Below are 19,775 nucleotides of genomic sequence, written 5' to 3'. Positions count from 1 at the left end.
AATACCTTTCAGTAGCTGCAGAACTATTCCATTTTTATAACTTTTCCTCAATGTAGTATGTGTATATTGGGGGGTAATATGTCAATTTTAAATTAAAAAAAATAAACACAATTCCATTTCTTTCAGTCCTTTCCCTGTTCTCCATCATCCTTCTTCATGCACCACTTCTTTCCTCTAGTTTTCTTCTTTTTCCCAATAGAAAATAAAGTTGAAACTTAAACAAAAAATTTGTTGGTCTGTCTCTAGTTTGTCCTTGTTTTATTTATTCTTCTTTCTTACAATACATCCTGACCACAGCCTCTACTCCCTCCACTCCTCCCAGCACCTCCCCCTTCCCCAGAACCACTGCTCCTCCATTTCCCTTCAGAAAAGAGCAGACCTCACAGGGACATCAACTGAATACAGCATAACAAAATGCAATGAGACTAGATACAAACTCTCATATCAGTGCTGGACAAGGCAACCCAGTAGGAGGAAAAGAGTCCCAAGAGCAGGCAAAAGAGTAGGAGACACCACTGCTCCCACTGTTACATTGCAGAATATTTGTTTAACTATGTAAAGATGTGTTGAATTTGTTTATGTTGTGGAATATTTGTTTATGTAAAGATGTGTAGCTGTTTTACCTTGCCTGCCTAAGGCACCTGATTGGTCTAATAAAAAGCTGAATGGCCAATAGCAAGGGCAGAGGTATAGGCAGAACTTCCAGGCAGGAAGAGTAAGTAGGAGGAGGAATTTATGCTCAGGGAAGAAAGAAAAAGGGATTCCAGGGAGGTGTCAGGGGCCAGACAGACAGACATGGAGGAAGCAGGAAATAGGACATACAGAATGAGAGAAAGGTAAAAAGCTCTGAGGCAAATTGTAGATGAATAGAAACAGGTTAAATTAAGTTAAAAGAGCTAGTGGGACAGGCATAAGATACGGCTAAGCATTCATAATTAATAAGAAGTCTCCATGTCTTTATTTGGTAGCTAGCTGGTGGAACAAAGAAAATGCCTTTGACACTGTTAGTAGTTCACAAAATCCCCAAGCTAAACAATTACAACATATATGCAGAGGATCTAGCACAGACACATGTAGGCTCCATGATTGCCACTTCAGTGTCTGTAAGCCCCTATGAGCCCTGCTTACTTGATTCTGTGGGCTATTTTCTTCTGGTGTCCTGGATCCCTCTGGCTGCTACAGTCCTTCCTCCTCCTCTTCTGCTGGGTTCTCTGAGCCCTGCTTAATGTTTGGCTGTGGATCTCTGCATCTGCTTCCCATCAGTTGCTGGATGAAGCCTCTCTGATGATTATTGGGCTAGGCACTGATCTATGAGTATAGCAGAATATCATTAGTAATCATTTCATTGACTTTTTTGATCTCTATTTAAACAAACAAGCAAATAGACAAATCCAAAAATGTTTGCTCAGAAATGATATAACTTCTAGTTCTTGCTTGAGCTTTAATTTTTCCTTAATATTTTCAAAAGAAGAGATGATTTACTGTTAAGATGCTTCCTGCCTTTAAGTTATGTAAAAGAGACTATTTCACACCAAAGTTGAGTTGGAAAACCATATCCATCTTTCTTGTGTATACCAGAATATTTCTACACTTTGTATTCTACTATTCTTATATAAGTGCCATAAAACATTGGCACATAGCATATATTGGCATGTAGTAGATGCACTGTCAGTATTTGATGAACACATTTTAATGTTTTATTTCATGTAATTAAGTATTAGTCATAGGCTAAACTTTTTTTTTTGGTTTTTTCGAGACAAGGTTTCTCTGTGTAGTTTTTGTGCCTGTCCTGGCTCTTGCTCTGTAGACCAGGCTGGCCTCAAACTCACAGAGATCCACCTGCCTCTGCCTCCCGAGTGCTGGGATTAAAGGCGTACGCCACCACTGCCCGACCATATGCTAAACTTTTATGCCTTTCCTATAAGCTGTGACATATTATAGTTTGCTTTTTCTTACCTAGTGAGGGAACTATGACCAAGAAGCACTCTCCTTGGTGTTCTATCATGTAGTGGGTGCTGGAACTGGCATTTGTACCTAGGGTGAATCCTAAAACTCATACTTTCAGAGGACTGTACCTGTTTGTGTGCTTCTTAAAACTCAGTTACATGTCACCAGTGTTTGTAGTTTAGATGTTATTTGGTTTTTAGTTTACTTTTCTCCTAGTATTGCTTCTCCTCCTTTCCTTCCTGTTGTCCTCCCCTCTCTCATTCCATGTTCTTTTCTTAAATTTTAAAATAAACACAGAACTTATTTTTTTTTAAGACAGGATCTCACTATGTAGACCTAGAGCTCAGTATGCAGGCCTTGAGATCACCTGCTTCTGGCTCCCGAGTGCTGTGATTAAAGGCGTGTGCCACCATGACCAACAATATTGTGTTCTTATATTTTTAGGAACTGTGATACAGGAAGGGTGTAATACAAAGTTCTTTTCAAGTGAACTGTTCATTCTCTCTTCTAAAGTATCCTATATAAAGAATAAGTCCAATAATTATATTCAGCACAAAGAGTTAAAAAATAATGTACCTAGTAATTAATTTTCAATTTATTAATTTTTCAATACCTTTCATAAAGACTTTTCTGCAAGTCTCTAATTTCATCACTATAGAAAAATATAAAATAGGTAAATTAAAATTATAGCAATCTAGAATTGACACAGGTAAACTGATTTTTCTCTTAGAAAAATACTCAAAGGGACAAATATTTTTATTTTAAAAAGTTTCTATTGCTTTTATTTTTTGAGATTATAATATATCATATCATTTCTTGCTTTTTTGTTCTTACCCCAAACTCTCTCATGTATCTCTGCTTGCTTTCTTTCAAGTTCATAGCCTTTTTTCATTAATTGTCATTGCATGCATATATATATATACATATATATATATATATATATATATGTATATATATTCCTAAATACAACTTGATCAGTTTGTATGATGTTTATGTTTTCAGGGCTAGCCACTTGGTATTGCCTAACCCATTGGTGTGCTCTTCCCTGGAGAAGACTATTCCTCCCACTCTCAGTATTTTTTAGTTGCATATATTCCTTTGTGTAGAGCTAAGTCTTGTGGTCTTTCTCCTATCTACTTTAGCATTTCTATTGTTGTTGCCTTGTTCAGTTCATGGTTTGGCAGTCATGTTGGTGATACTTTATGGGTGTAACTTCTGACATTACTAGAAGACACAATCTCACAGCAAATGTCCTGTTCCTCTGACTCTTAGAATCCTTCTCCCTCTTCTGTGGTGTTCCCTGAGCCTTAAGTGTCGGAGGGTTTTGTTTTGTTTTGTTTTTTGTTTTTTGTTTTTGTTTTTAGATGTATCCATTGGGACTGGGCTCCAGAACTCTGCATTGTGATTGGTTGTGATTTTCTGTAATGGTCTCTGTCCCTTGAAAAAAGAAGTTTGCTTGCTCTCATGATGCCAGAAGGTGTCATGAAAGCTTCCAAAGGAGGGAAGAACACAGCCATCCTACTCAGCTGTGACGCCTGTGAACAACAGAATAGCATGGTAACTCTCAAGTGTGCTGTAGTTACATATACTCGTTTAAAATTATAGCATTTGATGTGTTGCATTTTGGGGGGAAAAGTTCAGATCTGTATAATATGCAAGTATTTTATAAATTTTTATTGAGTTAAAATTATACTTCTGTCGTGTGATGGCATGCCTTTAATCCCAGCACTCAGGAGGCAGAGGCAGGTGGATTTCTGTGAGTTTGAGGCCAGCCTGGTCTACAGAGTGAATTCCAGAACAGCCAAGGCTGTTACACAGTGAAACCCTATCTTAAAAAAACAAACAAAATGTTTTTGTACATTATATTGTAAAATGAAATTGGTATTTTTATTGCAAACTCAAAAAATTTTAAATGAATCATTTATAAATTTATAATTCTAATTATTTTATTTTTGTTTTGTTTCAGATCTCGTCTCACTATAGCCTAGCTTTGAATTTATAATTATTCCACCTCAGTATCCTGAGGGTTACGGTTGTATGTACCTGCCATCTGCTTAGCCTTTTGTTCTTTCTTAACCTCACTTTCTCTTTATAACTTTTCTCCTCCCTCCTCTTTTCTACCTCCACTATCAGATTTTTACCTGTAACATCTCCTTCATGTTTCTCTGTCTCTCTCCCCCATTTAGTTTATGTCCTTTATCTAGATAATTGTGGTTAGAGTAAGTATCACAAGCAGTAGTTTGGTTTGTAATATATAAAATGTGTCACTCAGTCAATTTCCTCTCAGTAGATTTTAAACTAGGATTCCTGATTAAAGATATGGTCATTTTTTTCTTTGTAGAACATAAGGAACCAGCAGAAATACCAGTGACTTCTCAGGTTCTTCTTGTGGTTGAGGTAGTGTCCTCAGCAGCCATTCTTATTCTGTTTAAGAATTTTGACTGTGTGTAGTCAGAAAAAAATCCTTCAAGTTTTATTTTCAGACCAATCAGTTTGTCTCTTTCTCCTTCTCTCCCTTTTCCTTCTCCACCTTTCTTTCATTTTCTCCCAGATCCTCTCCACCCTCTTGCTCCTCTCTCTCCCCTTTCCTCTCTTCCTATCATTATATTTTGTAGTAAGTACAATCCCTCCCTTGGTAGTTAGTATATAAATGTATTTTTGTATTAAAATAAACTCTTACCATACCTGGTGGTTATTCATTAATGAATTGGTATTTCTTCCTTTCTAGATTGAAGTATTGAGAATTAACCCCCAAACTATTATAACTAATCTATTATAAATACAGTCACTTGTAGCCGTTAGTACTTAGACAGTTATTAACAGAAAGATAGTGGATATAATTGAAATACTATCAGTTCAGAGAAAGATAGACCAAATAAAAACTCATTTCTCCTTAGGAGGCCACTTTTAATCTCTCTAAACCTTCATTTTCCTTCCTTAAAAAAAAATGTATGTAGCTCGATGTCATGGTACAGGCCTATACTCTTGGGAGTATAGTATAGTAGTATAGTACTAACTATTTGGGAGATTGAAGCATGAGGATCAAAGGGACTCAGATGGTAGCTCAGTGCTGGAATACTTACCTAGCATATGCAAAGCCCTTAGTTCAATTCTTAGAATGACAGAAAGGCAGGGAAAGGGGGTGGGGAACAGCAAAGGGGGGAGGGTTGGAAGGGGTTGATGATGTTATACATAGGAATAATTATAATCACAGGCACTGGTGAATGTTTACATGCATCAATCCTTAAAACAGCTAATGAGACTATATCAGTCAATGTGGATTGGTGGAAAAAATTAAAATAAAAAGCATATGATCAGACATTGGAGCCCTTTTTATTCTGCTGTACTGCTGTTGCCTCCCTTTGAATAAATATAGAAATCATGTTGACTGTTTCTTGCATTTCAGTTCACAGTCTTTGAAGTAATTTATAGGAAAAAGTGGCCAGGAACCTCTTTTTCAGGATATTAGATTTGTAGGGAACGTGTATAGATTACATCTCCTTATGTAGTTGCTCTGCTTTCTTCAAATGAGACTAGTTACTAGTTTAACTTTTGCAAACTTTTCTTCCTGAATTGAAAATGATCATAGTAGGGCTGGAAAGATGGATCACCAGTCAAGAACGCATCTTGATTTTGCAGAAAACCTGTGTTTGGTTCCCAGCACTATGTCAAAATAGCTCACAACTACCTGTAACTCCAGCTCCAGCAGAGCTGGTGCTTTCTTTTGGCCTCTTCAGGCAACTCCCCTAACATGCACATATCCCCCACTTAGACAACACATGCATACACATGATTAAAAATGAAATAAATCTTTTATTTTAAAAAATGATCATAATACATATAATTCAGTTTTCAGTTGTTACTAGATCATTCCTTAATTATTCTCTTATTTCCCAAGATAATGAAATGAGTGTACTGAAAGGACACTTCATTCTGGCTACTTCTAGGAACAGGAAAGCATTGTTCTCAAAGGAGAAAGTATGATAAATAACATTTGCTTGACTCAAAACTGGTATGTTCCCTATATCTAATACTGTTAGTATGATGCGATAAAAAAGAACTTCAGAAAATTTATGTATAGATTGGTTGGGATGGTGCATGGTTGTGTGGCTGAGTGGACAAGCAAGCGAAGGCCCCAGGCTCATCATTACATGTGTTCCACAGTGGCCAGAACATATTTACATTCAATTCCTGCCCCACTTATTTAGATACCAATACCAATGAGAGTTTTCTTTAGTTCTTGTACATAAAGCATTGGGTTATTTGCTTAGATTCTTTTTTTGTTACTTAATTATTATACTTAGGCTATTCCTTATGCAATTGGCCCTCTATATTTCAAGTTCCATATCCACATACATAGATTAAATTGACCGTAAAATGGAAAATGTTTTTCATAAATTACATGTTTTTCTTATTATTTCCTAAACAATGCAATTCAGCAACTATTTATATAGCATCTACATTGTACATATTACAAATAATGTAGAGATGACAAAGTATACAGAAAATTGTGTATTATATGCAATTGTATTGAATATGTATATGTATTAAGTGCAAATTGTAGCTGTTTTATGCAATAGGCTTGAACATCCTTGGATTTGGGTGTTCTTGAGTACTTTTCATACTAATCCCTCTTGTATACGTGGGCTGTGGGACTGCGGGGGCTTGGTGAGACTCTTAATCTCAGGGTTGTGGGTTCGAGCCCCATGTTGGGCGCCATTTGTAGCTGGAGAGCTTCTCTCCAAGTCCCACTAAGCCCCCGCAGTCCCACAGCCCACGTATAAAATAATCACTCAGACGCTTTATATTATAAACTGTATGGCCGTGGCAGGCTTCTTGTTATCTACTTCTTTTATCTTAAATTAACCCATTTCTATTAATCTATAAGTTGCCACATGGCTCGTGGCTTACCAGTACCTTCCATCTCGTTTGTCATGGCAGCAGCTGGCAGTGTCTCTCTGCCTCAGCCTTCTTGTTCCCAGAATTCTCTTCTCTGCTTGTCCCGCCTATACTTCCTGCCTGGCTACTGGCCAATCAGTGTTTTATTTATACAGAGCAATATCCACACTCTTGGATCTCAAGAGACAGCTGTACATCTCTGAACTTGAAGCAGTTGAAGAATACATATGAAATATTTTCTTTTCTCATACCCATGCTTCTCCTTCCGTTTGTTCTTCTCTCTCCTGGACACAGATCTTATTATGTAACCTAGGCTGGCCTACAACTCATTATCTTCTTGCCTCAGTGAGTACTGGAATTTAGAGACACTTACCAATCTGCTTTTGTATATGTCTTTTTTTTTAATAGAAAAATTTAAATGGCATGGCTTATAAAGACTTTGGAAAATATTTTTAAAGATAATTTTATAGCTCTAGTTTTTTAACATAAGTACTGGCATACTCTTTTCATTCTTAATTATAGTAATTATTTTGCTGTTAATCCTTGCTTTTAATATACTGTTAATATGCTTGCTTCTATCTTCCTCATAGTTTTGATTTTCCATTTTTATCATCACCTTATTATTTGATACTTTCATATTGCATATTTTGCTATGAACAAGCTTGCCTTAGTTTGTTTCTTGATGTCATGATAAACACCACAAGATCAAAAGCAGCTTGGGGAGGAAAGTGTTTATTTCCTCTTACAGCTTATAGTTCATCCTGAAGGGGAGTGAAGATAGGAACTCCAGGTGAGAAATAAAGCAGAGGTCATGAAAAAACACAGCTTACTGGCTTGCTCTTCATGGCCTGCCCAGCCTGCCCTCCTATAAAACCTAGGACCACCTGCCCAGGGATGATACTGCCCACAGTGGGTAGACTCCCACATCAGTTTTAATTGAGAAAATATCCAGCAGACTAGCTCGCAGGCCAATTTGATGGAGGCATTTTCTCAATCGAGGTTCCCTCTTCCCAAGTGACTCCAGCTTGTGTCAAGTTGACAAAAACAAACAAACAAACAAACAAACAAGCTAGTACAAGTAAATTATAAGTTATAAGTAAAATAAACCTACATTTTAAATGCACAACTGAGTTTATCTTAAATGAGTAGGGGTCTGTGTACTGAAAGAGCTTACAGAATTAATTTTGCTAGCATATTATGAGAAGGTTTATAGCTTAGTTAAAGTAGGGTAATTGTTGTTTTTTAAAAAATTTCCATGGAATACTTTTGCCAGCCATAGTAATTCATAACCTTATTTGAAGTCAGGTGATCATAGAACCATCTCTGAAACCCTGATAAGTAAGCTCTCCTCTTTAGAAAAAAAATTCATATGTGATCTCCCCCAATCTAGTGTCATAGGTTCACAACCCTCTAACTTAACTGATCTTCATGTTTAGAGCTAGTATCTTAGACTGTGAGACAGGGACTAAAAGTTACTGACTATAAATTATGTTAGATATGTGAATCCAAAAATACTGTTTCTAGTGAGTTCTTTCCACTGCTTAATGCTACCACATAATCAAATGAAAATTATCATCACTTCTTTTTTTCCTGTCCAAAATTATACTGTATCTTATAAATTCTGTTGCTTGAGTAGTAGTATTCCTTAAACCTCTGTCTAATGTTAAAGATACTACAGCTTATATATGTTCAGGACTTACCAATATTAGTATTAAATTGGAAACAGTATACAGCTAAACTAAAACAAATTTCTAGGACATGATTTTTGTTTTGTTTTGTTGAGATAGAGTCTCACTGTATAGTCCTGACTGACCTGGAACTTGCTTTGGAGCCTATATTGGCTTTGAACTCACAGAAGTCTGCCTGTTTCTGCCTCTGAGTGCTGGGATTAAAGGTGTGCACTACCATGTGTGGTGCTAGGACATTAATTTTATGTGTTAATTTTTTTCCTTGGGATGAAAATGATTCATAATTTAACCTTGAACATACTAGTATGGTGGGAGAAACAGAGAAATAAAAAATGGCTTATTATTTGTCTAATAAAAAGTATTCTTAAAGTACTGTTACAAACATACTAAATGAAAACTTTTGTAATTATGAGGTGGAACAGCTTAGTAACTAGAATTGTGTCTTAAAATCCCTAGCTTCATTTATTTGCCCCAAAGTGAACACAATTTGATGTTGCTAGATAAAGGCATATCACTTCTAGGGCAGTGCTTGAAACTCTATCTACAAAATCGAGACAGGTAGAGGTTTCTAGTTCTATAGAAAGAGATGAGTAATCTGAGCACTTACAACTGACTGTGGTCTTTCTCTTTATTAGGCATTTGGGCCTGGACTTGGTGCCTCGGAAGGACTTTGAAGTAGTGGATTCAGACCAGATTAGTGTTTCAGATCTCTATAAAATGGTAAGAAATCTTAACAAGGAATGGATTGTTCCTTTACAGCTCATTTTTCTCCTCTGTTTTCCCCTGATAATGTTGTAAATTGTATGTTTTTTAAAGCAACATTTTAAAAACTGTCCTTTTGCTTCTGTCTCCGTATTTAAGAAACAACTAATTTTAATCTGACGTCACACTTTCCAAGTGTAAATACAAAGCAGAGATGTTGAACTTACTATACTTTCTAGGGGTTACTTCTCTGTTAATTTTGCTCTGTTGGTTTCTCTACCACTTGTGGTAGTTAGTAACATTATATACTCCTGTATTTCCTTTTATAATGAAAAGATGACTAATGTAGCAAAGAACCAGTTGTTAGTTAGAACAATGATTTAAAAAAAAGTGATTGAACCTGAAATTAATATGCTAATCTTTCTAGAGACATGATGTTGTTAAGAAGCATATTCAGGGTCCTGCTGTCAATCACCATCCTCATAGTTTGTATATGTGGTCTATAAACAGTTAGAAAATGGAGGGAACTCAAGTACTCTTAACATACAGGGGTTTCCATTCTTGGGATGAATATTGTGTATAACAAAGCCTATAAATATCTGACAGATCCTTAGATGTATATTGTTTATTATAAAAAATATACTGAACAAATAAAATTGGCCTCCACTTAATGTAATTTTTTCTAGTTATGATATTGAATTATAAACTCAGACTAAAGGATACTCAATAAAAATGATGAGCCTTAAACCCCTGTCATATTATTTAGTAGTTGTGTGACATAGTTATTTAACCACTTCTAACAATAGACCATGTATTACTGTATAATACCTAAGTCATATAATAATTATAGAAATATGACATTGTGTATAACTAAGTGTATATAAAATTTTGGACATAAAATAAAAGATCAATAGATCTAAGTAACCATTTTAATGAAAAAAATCTATAGGGTTGACTGATAACCACAATTATATTTTACATGCTGGATAATAAGTAAAAAAAAAAAACGTACAACATTATGATGTAAAATATAGTAGAAACTTAAGGTGAGAAGTTCAGACTAAGGAACTTCACTTTTAAAGAGTTTGTAGTGATTCAGAATATATGATGAAAACCTGCAAGTTTTAGAAACTTAAGAAAATGAAATACTTTTATTTAGCATAGTACTGATTAGTGCTATCATGAACCTATGTTAGAAGCTCTTAGTGGAATAAATAATTACCCTTGCATGTACTGCACAGCATAAATAAGGTGTATGCTGATGTTATTAGAATTAATGATTGATATTCTGGAGACCAGAAAAGGTAAGGAAGGAACTTCCAAGAATGGCACACAACATAAGGAAATGGCAGTTCCAGGAAATGTGAGATAATTTTGGCTAAGAAAGAGTCAGGAGCCAAATTGTGAAGAGCTTTGTAGGCCCCAAATTAAATTCTCTCCAGAGGTCTGATAGAACATGATAGTGACATGGTAAGTTTTTCAGATCATAAAATGCAACCACAGAGAAGTCATTTAAGTAAGAGACATTAATTTCAGTAGTTTAGACTGGAGCCAGGACAGTAGAAGTGGTAAGAAGGTGTTCAATATTGAATATACTTTGGCATTAGAGCCAGTTATTGATAGATTGAATTGGTATGCACATGTACAGGAAAGAGATAGATCAAAGGACAGTGACTCCTGTGTTTGATCTGCCCAGATGATAAAAGGACAATGGGGAACTATACAGAAGAATCAGCTTTGGGGGTAAGCAATGGGGAACCAAGAATACTGTATATTTTGTTTTCAAGTTTATTGTATCTTCTAAACTTCAAAAAATGGTATTTAAAGTCTGTGGTTCAGGAGTAAAGTTTAGCTATAGTAATTTTAGCATCATCAGGAAAACTATCTATATTTGAAGCTCAGCAAGAGGATTGCTTTCTTTTCTCAGCAAGAGGATTTCTACAGTGAAATCCAATGATAACAGATCCCTCATAGTGGATAGCCATACATGAATGAACAAAAATCCCTACATAAAAATTAGAGAACAGCGCAAGTAATGTGTGGAAGATCTAAGCAGGGAAAACGGTGATTGTTGCCTGCAAAGAAAAAGAAGAAAACAAATACAGAAAGAGTACAGTAATCCACATAGCTTTTAAAAATTTAAACCAGCTGCATGGTGGTAACACACGCCTTTAATCCAAACTCTTGGCAGGCAGAGGCAGATGGATCTCTGAGTTTGAGGCTAGCCTGATAGACAGAATGAGTTCCAGGACATCCAGGCCTACATGGCGAAACTCTGTATTAAAAAACTGAAAAAAGAAAGAAAGAAAGAAAAATCTTCCTGACTTATCCCCAAGTGGGACACCAGTATAACACAACTCCTGTGCCCAAGGCTCATAGAGTAATTGTGAAAGAGGGTGTGAAGAAAAGAGTCAGAGAACAGGGAGAAAGAACTGCTTTGACAACATGAGGAGGATGTTGCTCCACGAACTCTCATCAGCTGTGATTACTTGTACAAGACCCACACGAGACCATACAAGTCAGCATACCAGAATGGTTGAGCAAAGAACTCATGAACTTCTACCTCTAGTTTAGAAACTACAGGCAATTGAGGAAATGAGAGTCAGGTCCCCTAACAATCTAGATTGCCCATGCCCAAGTGGTCAGTTCTGTTCCCATGTACATATGGGCAACAATAACTAGACTCAATAGGATATGAATATGTGTGCACACAAAACAATAGTAATTATAGTAGAAGAGGACATGAATTTGCAAACATCATAATAAGATGGGAAAGGATAAGGTAGATGGCTCAATGGTTGAGAGCACTTACTTCTCTTCCAGAGGACTCAGTTTTTATTCTGGTACCTTCCAGAGTAACTCCAGTTCCCAGAGATTTATGCCTCTGATCTCCACAGGCACCTGCACTCACATGCACATTCCTTCATGCAGACACATATGCCTACACATGTTGTAAAATAATGAAAAAGAAATCTTAAGAGAATAAAAGTAGGAGAGAGAAGCTACAAAGATGAGAGATTTAATCTCAGTATAATGGGATTAATGGACTTTCAAAAGGAAAAACAGACATAAAGGCGTAGAGAGGGGGAGGGGAGAGAATCTTTTCAAGATAGTACTGAAGAATAAATTATTCCTTCAAAATGAAGTAGACAAGGGGTGGGGGATGGGAGGATGGGAGGAGACCAAAGGTACTATGTGCCATCCAAATGGAACCTGCCCCAAATGAAATGGGCAAAGAATTATGATGCAGTCAGGATAAGGAAGTCCCAAGGTATCATTTGTACAAGTATTTAAGAGAAAAACTATTGAGAACTGGTCTATATTAGATGAGAAGAAAGTAACCAGGAAGATTATCTGTAGAAGAAAAACTAAATTATCTGATAACCTTAACTTTTCTAGATCATGTAATTGAAAGATAGTTTATAGAGCTATTGGAGGACATAGGAAAAGACCCTTTACAATTGGTATTTCCTATCTGTAGGTTCCATATCTGAGGATTTTTTACCAACTTCTAATATAAAATAATCAGAAAAAAAGTTATGTCTGTTTTAAACATGTCATTATTCTAAACCACATATCTTACTTAAGATTTCTACTGCTGTGATAAAACACCATGACCAAAAGCAGTTTGGGGACAAAAGGGTTTATTTCGATTCCCCTTCTACATCACAGTCCCTCATCAAAGGAAGTCAAGGCAAGAACTCAAGGCAGAAACTGAAGCAAAGGCCATAGAGGAATGCTCCTTACTGGCCTGTTCCCTAAGGCTGGCTCAACCTGCCTTCTCAGACACCCCAGGACCATCTGTCCAGGTGGTGGCACCACCCACAATGGGATGGGCCTTCTCACATCAATCACTAATTAAGAGAATGTCTCACAGGCTTGCTACAGGCCAGTCTTATGGAGGCATTTTCTTAATTGTGGTTCCCTCTTTTCAGATAGCTCGTTTGTGTCACGTTCAAAAAAAAAAAAAAAAAAAAAAAACAAGAAGCTATTCCTAAACAGGATGGTATAGCCACTCATTATATAACATTTACATTGTAGTTGATATTTTAAGTAGTTGAGAGATGAGTTAAAGAGCAGAATGTGTGTAGGCTGTATCCATCCTGGAGGTTATCTGTGAGGAGGCCTAGAACAAATTTCTGACTGATAACAAAGAATGACCATAATTTAAAGAAAAAGAATTATATCCATGATAAAAATATGAAACAAGAGGACTAAAATTGAAGTATATTGACTTACTTAACTGAACAATATTTAGGTTATAATGTTATGAATAGTTTTAACCAAAAGTTTTGAAAGGAAGATAGATGAACAGAAGAAGATGTAAACAAGAGTTAACTGCTGTAATAAAAAGTGATTAGATCATTTTAAATTTGGAATAAAAGAGAACATTATAAATGTAACATTTAGAAGTAATTTATAAATTCTGGAGAAAAACACAGTAAGGAGTTAAAACTGTTTCTCTCTATGAAGCAGGACAGATGGGCAAAAGACTAGTAATTTTTATTGTAAGCCTTTAAAGATATTTAGCTTTTAAAATACATGCTGTTCTTTTATTGCTTTTTGTCAAAATACTGATTTATCATAAAAGCTTAAATTCAAGACTTTTATTTTCTATTTTATTTTCTTTTGTGTTGTGCATTTATTTTTACATTGAAAGAATCAGGTATATAATAAGCTGGGCGTAGTGGTGCCATTCCTTTAATCCTAGCACTCCAAAGCAGAGGCAGGCAGTTCTCTGTGAGTCTAGGCTAGCTTGGTCTACATAGTGAGTTCCAGGACAGCCAGAGGATACATAGTGAGACCCTGTCTTGAAAACACAAATAAACAAATAAACCAACAAAAAAGAATTAGCTATAATGAGGAAAAACTGATTGAGAGTTTACAAATTCACCACTTAGGGATTTATGTTAGCTCATATACAGACGTATAAATAATGTGGGCCTGGTGTGTGTAGAGGACATACTACTCCTCTTACTGAAGTCCCAAATTCTGTTCTCAGCACCCTTGTCAGGCAGCATACAAATGCTTGTAACTCCAGTTACAGAGGATCTGATAACTTCTTCTGGCCTACATGAGCACCTGGATTCATAAGCACGTAGACACACATAAGATATACACACATTCTCTCTGTCTCTCTCTGTTTCTCTCTCTCTCTCTCTCTGTCTCTTTCTCTTTTTCTCTCAAGAATTAAATCTTTTATGAGGCTGGAGAAATGACTCAGCAGTTAAGAGCATTGGATCTTCTTCCTGGGTTTGATTTCCAGTACCCACATGGCAACTAACAACTATCTGTAACACTAGTCCCAAGGGATTGACACCATTTTCTGGTCACTACAGGTACCAGGCACACACATTGTACACACACATATATACAGGCAAAGTACCTATACACATAAATAACAAATAGTAAAATAAAAATTAAAAAACCAAATTTTTTATATAAAGGAAATGGACGATAATTCATACATTTTTGCTAAATCTTAAAAGTTATCAGTGAGGTTCAAAAAAGTCCTTTTATATTAAAATTTAGATAAAATTAGAGATTATAAATCTAAGCCTGAAACTTTCTAACTCTAGTACTCTTTGTCAAACATTTTCTTTAAAAAACACCTTTATAATGCTGTGCGGTGGTGGCGCACGCCTTTAATTCCAGCACTCGGGAGGCAGAGGCAGGCGGGTCTCTGTGAGTTCGAGGCCAGCCTGGTCTACAGAGCGAGATCCAGGAAAGGCACAAAGCTACACAGAGAAACCCTGTCTCCAAAAACAAAAACAAAAACAAAACACCTTTATAAATATAATTTATGTTGCATTTAGTGCATTGTCTTTTTCATTAGAAAAAAAAAGTCCCAATTGCAAGTGTTAGGTATTAATTATTAATGAAATTTCTTTAAATGCACAGTTTAAATTTTTATTGTTTGAGGAAAGCTGTTATGTTTCTTCCTTTTTCATCTTCCTCAACAAGTTTAAACCCATTTGTCAACAACAGAAAGTCAGTTCTGCAGAAGATACTAAAGTATTTTTTAAAAGCAACACCAAAATGTTTGTATTAACGTTTATGAACTGGATACAGGTGGAAATTACAAAGAGAGTATCCAAATTGTGCCATGCTTTGGCATGTTGCTCAATACATTGTAACCCCTACTTCATTCTTACCCTTTCATGCAGTGTTGTATTACTTTGAAATTCTGTTATCCTATTGTTTTTTAGTACTAATTAATATATTTCAAAATAATGCCTTTATTTTTAAAATGTAATTGATATTTTAATGTATAAATGTTCTCCCATTTCTGAAGCCAATCACTTGACTATATTATTTATCAAAATTAAAGTGTCATTGATAATCCTGATCAGATACCTTCTATTTTCTTGTAAGACTCAAAATTCTTATATATAAATATATGTAATTTTTATTTTATGTGCATTGTCTATTTTGCCTGCATGTATGTCTTTGTTGAGGATGTCACATCACCCGAAATTGGAGTTACAGGTAGTTATGAGCTGCCATGTGGATGCTGAGACTTGAACCTGGGTCCTCTGGAAGAGCAGCCAGTGCTCTTAGCCGCTTAATCATCTCTCCAGCCCCACGACTCACAATTTTTAACACAGTCCCCAGTGTATACATCAGGCAGTTAATTACATTATTCAGTTTAATACTGTGTCCAAAGATGCATAGGTTTGTTTTCATATGGGTAAATTTGATAGACTAAATGGACTAGAGATTGTAAAGGGCTGGAAACATCTCAACTGGAGGAAAATTGTCAGGAGGAGTAATGTAGTCTGTGTATTTCTTAATTTCTAAGTTTTATTTATATTGATATACTATTAGAATAAAAAGATAAATAGAACAATATTTTGCTTCCTGGAAGCTCATAGTCTAAAGTTAGATAGTAAATGTGGAAACATTAATGAAATAAATTCCTGATACTAGTGATGATTGCTGTTAAGAGGTAGGATTTTTGAAACCTGTTTGTTTTGTAAAGTTTATTTTTTTATTTTAATTTATAATTTAATTTAATTTTACATCTCAGCCACGGATTCCCCTGTCCTCCCTCCTCCCGCCCCTACTCCCACTCTCCATCCCACCCTCCATTCCCATCTCCTCCAGGGCAAGGACTCCCCTAGGGATTCAGCTCAACCTGGTAGATTCAGTCCAGGCAGGTCCAGTCCCCTCCTCCCAAGCTGAGCAAAGTGTCTCTGCATAGGCCCCAGGTTCCAAACAGCCAGCTCATGCACTGAGGACAGGTCCTGGTCCCACTGCCTGGGTGCCTCCCACACAGTTCAGGCTAATCAACTGTCTCACTTATCCAGAGGGCCTGATCCAACTGGGGGCTCCTCAGCTAAAGTTTATTTTTTTTCACTGTCTGAGGTCAAGCCAAGAGCTTTGTGCATGCTAGATAAGTGCTGTATCATTGAGCTATACCTCCAACCCTTAAAGTGTTTTAAAACCAGTTTTATATGTGAAGTTTTCTTTTGTGAATATACATTCTATAAATAATTTATCACCTATTAGAGACTTGATTTTTTTACTCTAATATGTATCATGGGAAAATAAAGTTCCAGGAGTAGACATTAATAATCAGTAGTAATTAGCTAATGTTGCTAATAATGTACATAGATAATTATGTATGACATTTAAATTATTATTTAATTTTACCTAGTTATTGTAGTTAAATGTATTTGTGAATGAAATGAAGTAATTCTATTGAAATAATAATTCTCGTCGGGCGGTGGTGGCGCACGCCTTTAATCCCAGCACTCGGGAGGCAGAGCCAGGCGGATCTCTGTGAGTTCGAGGCCAGCCTGGGCTACCAAGTGAGTTCCAGGAGAGGCGCAAAGCTACACAGAGAAACCCTGTCTTGAAACCCCCCCCCCAAAAAAAAAGAAATAATAATTCTCATCCATGCTATGTGAAGCACCAAATGAGTTCTGTTACATATCTTTATATACTTTTAGGGTAGAAACAATGATTAAAAGTTTACTAGTATCAGGCACTAAATGTTTTTGATATCATGATGTTCTTGGACAGGATTTACTCTTAAATGTAAATGACTTTTCCCCTGTAATACATCTGTAAGAATAATACCAATTAAAGAAATAATAAGAATACTAGTTGTAATTACAATTATCCATTTACAATTTGATAGGTACTATATTGAGTTAATCCACATAAACTTCTATGAAGTTGATTTAAGCACAAAATTTTAAACTCAATTTATAGATGAGAAAATACCTAACTGGTAAACATGAGTCAAGATTCAAAACCAGAGCCAATTTCTGTAATTAAGTTCCTAATTTACAATAGAATACTGATTCCCACTATGTAATTTGAGCCTCAAAAGAACTTCCTAGGGGATCCCTGGAGTTCACTAGCCAGCATGAATTTCAGGTTCATTGAGAGCCCTGTCTCAAAACTTAAAGTGGAGAGCAACTGAAGAAGATACTCAGTATTGACCTCTGTCTTACACATGTACATGCACATGCACGCACACCTGAACCAACATTCTGGGAAAGATGAGACAGGTTCTTATCTTTTATATTTGAGGAAAATCTCCATTGGAAAGATTGATATTTTTTTAAATTTCACAGCCTAGGTGTGGGGGAAGAGGCCTCAAGCAGTGAAGAGCTGAAGAAGGGCCCTTCACACACTCTCACCCTCCTCATTGACTTCCATTATGTTCCAGTTCCTACTTGAATTTAATTTGAGAAAAGTGGTTGGAATGTTTGGCTCAGAGCTGTGACATACATGTCAAGCCAGGCTAAATACTTGAAGATAATAAGATTTAAAAAAAAAAAAAGTGGAAGCCAAAAAGAAACCCCCTAGTTCCAGATGCCTACCCCAGCACTGCATTTTGATCCACCGGTTCCACCACTGGGGAGGCCTGCTTCCTTTACAGCCTTATGCCAAAGCTTTTGTGTTCCTCTTCAGTCTCAAACCCTGTGTGTTGCCTCAGAGCCAACGTGAGGCCAGGACTTACGAGTCACCCCTTAGGTTTCCAGCAGCCTTCCCACTTCCATATCTTCCTTCCAGCTATTCAGAGGTTTCCAGACAGGAAATATGGTGCTGGATTAGCAAGCACAGCTTTTAATTAGTAGTTGTTCACCTGTCCTTTGAAATTCCTACCACTTATTGTTGAAAGAAAAATAAAGCTTTGGATAGCTGCTCCAATAAGTAATGCTGATTTCACTGTCTAGCAGTTACTGTGGGGATTGTTAGATATTTATTATTTCAAAGTACTTAAAATTAGTTTCTCAAAAAAAGTTCACAGCCCTACATGATAGCGCTCAAATTGTAGTCTACATCTTGTAACTTCAGCCAGTGGTAAAGGAACAACATACAAAGATGTTTGGGAGATTCTGTTAAAGGAATCTATTGTAGAAAGCCTAAAGAAACTTCATCTAGTAGCATAGAAAATTATACAATGTGGAAGATAATTGCCAAATCAGCAATCTAGTAACAAGCACTCATCCATGTGTGGCTTGGCTATTGCTTAGGAATAGAGAGGCTTGGGTTTTACATACAGACTTTACCACTTCCTTGTGTGACCCTCAGCAAACCAGTCCTTTACTCTGAGCATTAGTTGTCTCTATGAAATGTGAATAATACTGATTTCAGTGAGATCACGACTATAATAGGCATAGTAGACTGCCTGTTTTAGAGAGGTGCTTAATAAAAGTTAGTTTCCTCCACCATAGAGTAAATCTTTCTATATTTCTTTCTTTCCATAGCATTTATCTAGCCGACAGAGTGTACAGCAGAGTACATCCCAAGTAAGTGACTTTCTCAAACCTCCAAGTTTTTTCCATCAACTCTTTTATAACATCATAAATGTGAAAATACTAAGAAATGACAGGCACCATTTCCTTTGGGGGCCTACTGTGTGATTAAAGTTTTTAGGACATATATAAAATAATAGGCTTCTTTAAGACATTTTACATATCATGTATATTATTATACTCAGCTCATATTTGCCTCCCTAAAACCTTGATTGTGTTATATTTTCATTCTAAGGGGCTTTGGCCTCCAAGCAGTTTGACCAGTCTCCATTCTCCTGTGCAAATTTATTTAAGCACAATTAAAATAGACTGAGGAACTAAAATGATATTTGCAATGGTTACTATTACCACCTAACAGTTTAAATTAAGCATGTCAGATGCTTGTCGAGCTGAGTCTAAATCTGCTGTAGTAGTCCATAAATTGCCAGAGAAAAAATATTCAGTCTTACCTATTTAATAATCCCATTTGTCAGTATAATGAGACTTAATTTATTTTTGTTTCTTAATGATAAATATAATGAGTAACTATTACTTTCCTCACTAGGTAGATACAATGCGCCCACGCCATGGGGAAAGCTGTCGGATGCCAGTACCACATCATTTCTTCTTCAGCCTGAAGAGTTTCACCTATAATACCATTGGGGAAGATACTGATGTCTTCTTTTCTCTGTATGACATGAGAGAAGGCAAGCAGATTAGGTAAGAGTCCTGGGATGTTCTAGTGAGGTTTATACTTATATTTATATTTCTTAGAATGGGATGG

The 19,775-nt window shown here is 36.2% G+C and overlaps 1 protein-coding gene across 14 annotated transcripts in view; it reads left to right on the top strand.

Moving 5' to 3' along the window:
* Dock3 (dedicator of cytokinesis 3) overlaps positions 1-19,775 on the top strand; it is a 377,571-nt gene that overhangs the window by 174,554 nt on the left and 183,242 nt on the right. For all 14 annotated transcript variants that reach the window (XM_052719644.1, XM_052719626.1, XM_052719604.1 and 11 more), the window contains 3 exons: positions 9,170-9,254; positions 18,965-19,006; positions 19,557-19,711. In XM_052719644.1, the coding sequence (XP_052575604.1) occupies positions 9,170-9,254; positions 18,965-19,006; positions 19,557-19,711 (282 nt within the window). The remainder of the gene's footprint in view (positions 1-9,169; positions 9,255-18,964; positions 19,007-19,556; positions 19,712-19,775) is intronic.

Source organism: Peromyscus californicus, unplaced genomic scaffold (genome assembly GCF_007827085.1).
Source record: "Peromyscus californicus insignis strain IS unplaced genomic scaffold, ASM782708v3 Scaffold_11__1_contigs__length_118956290, whole genome shotgun sequence".
In the NCBI taxonomy this organism is placed as follows: Eukaryota; Metazoa; Chordata; class Mammalia; order Rodentia; family Cricetidae; genus Peromyscus; species Peromyscus californicus.
This window is presented reverse-complemented; position numbering and strand designations above follow the sequence as displayed.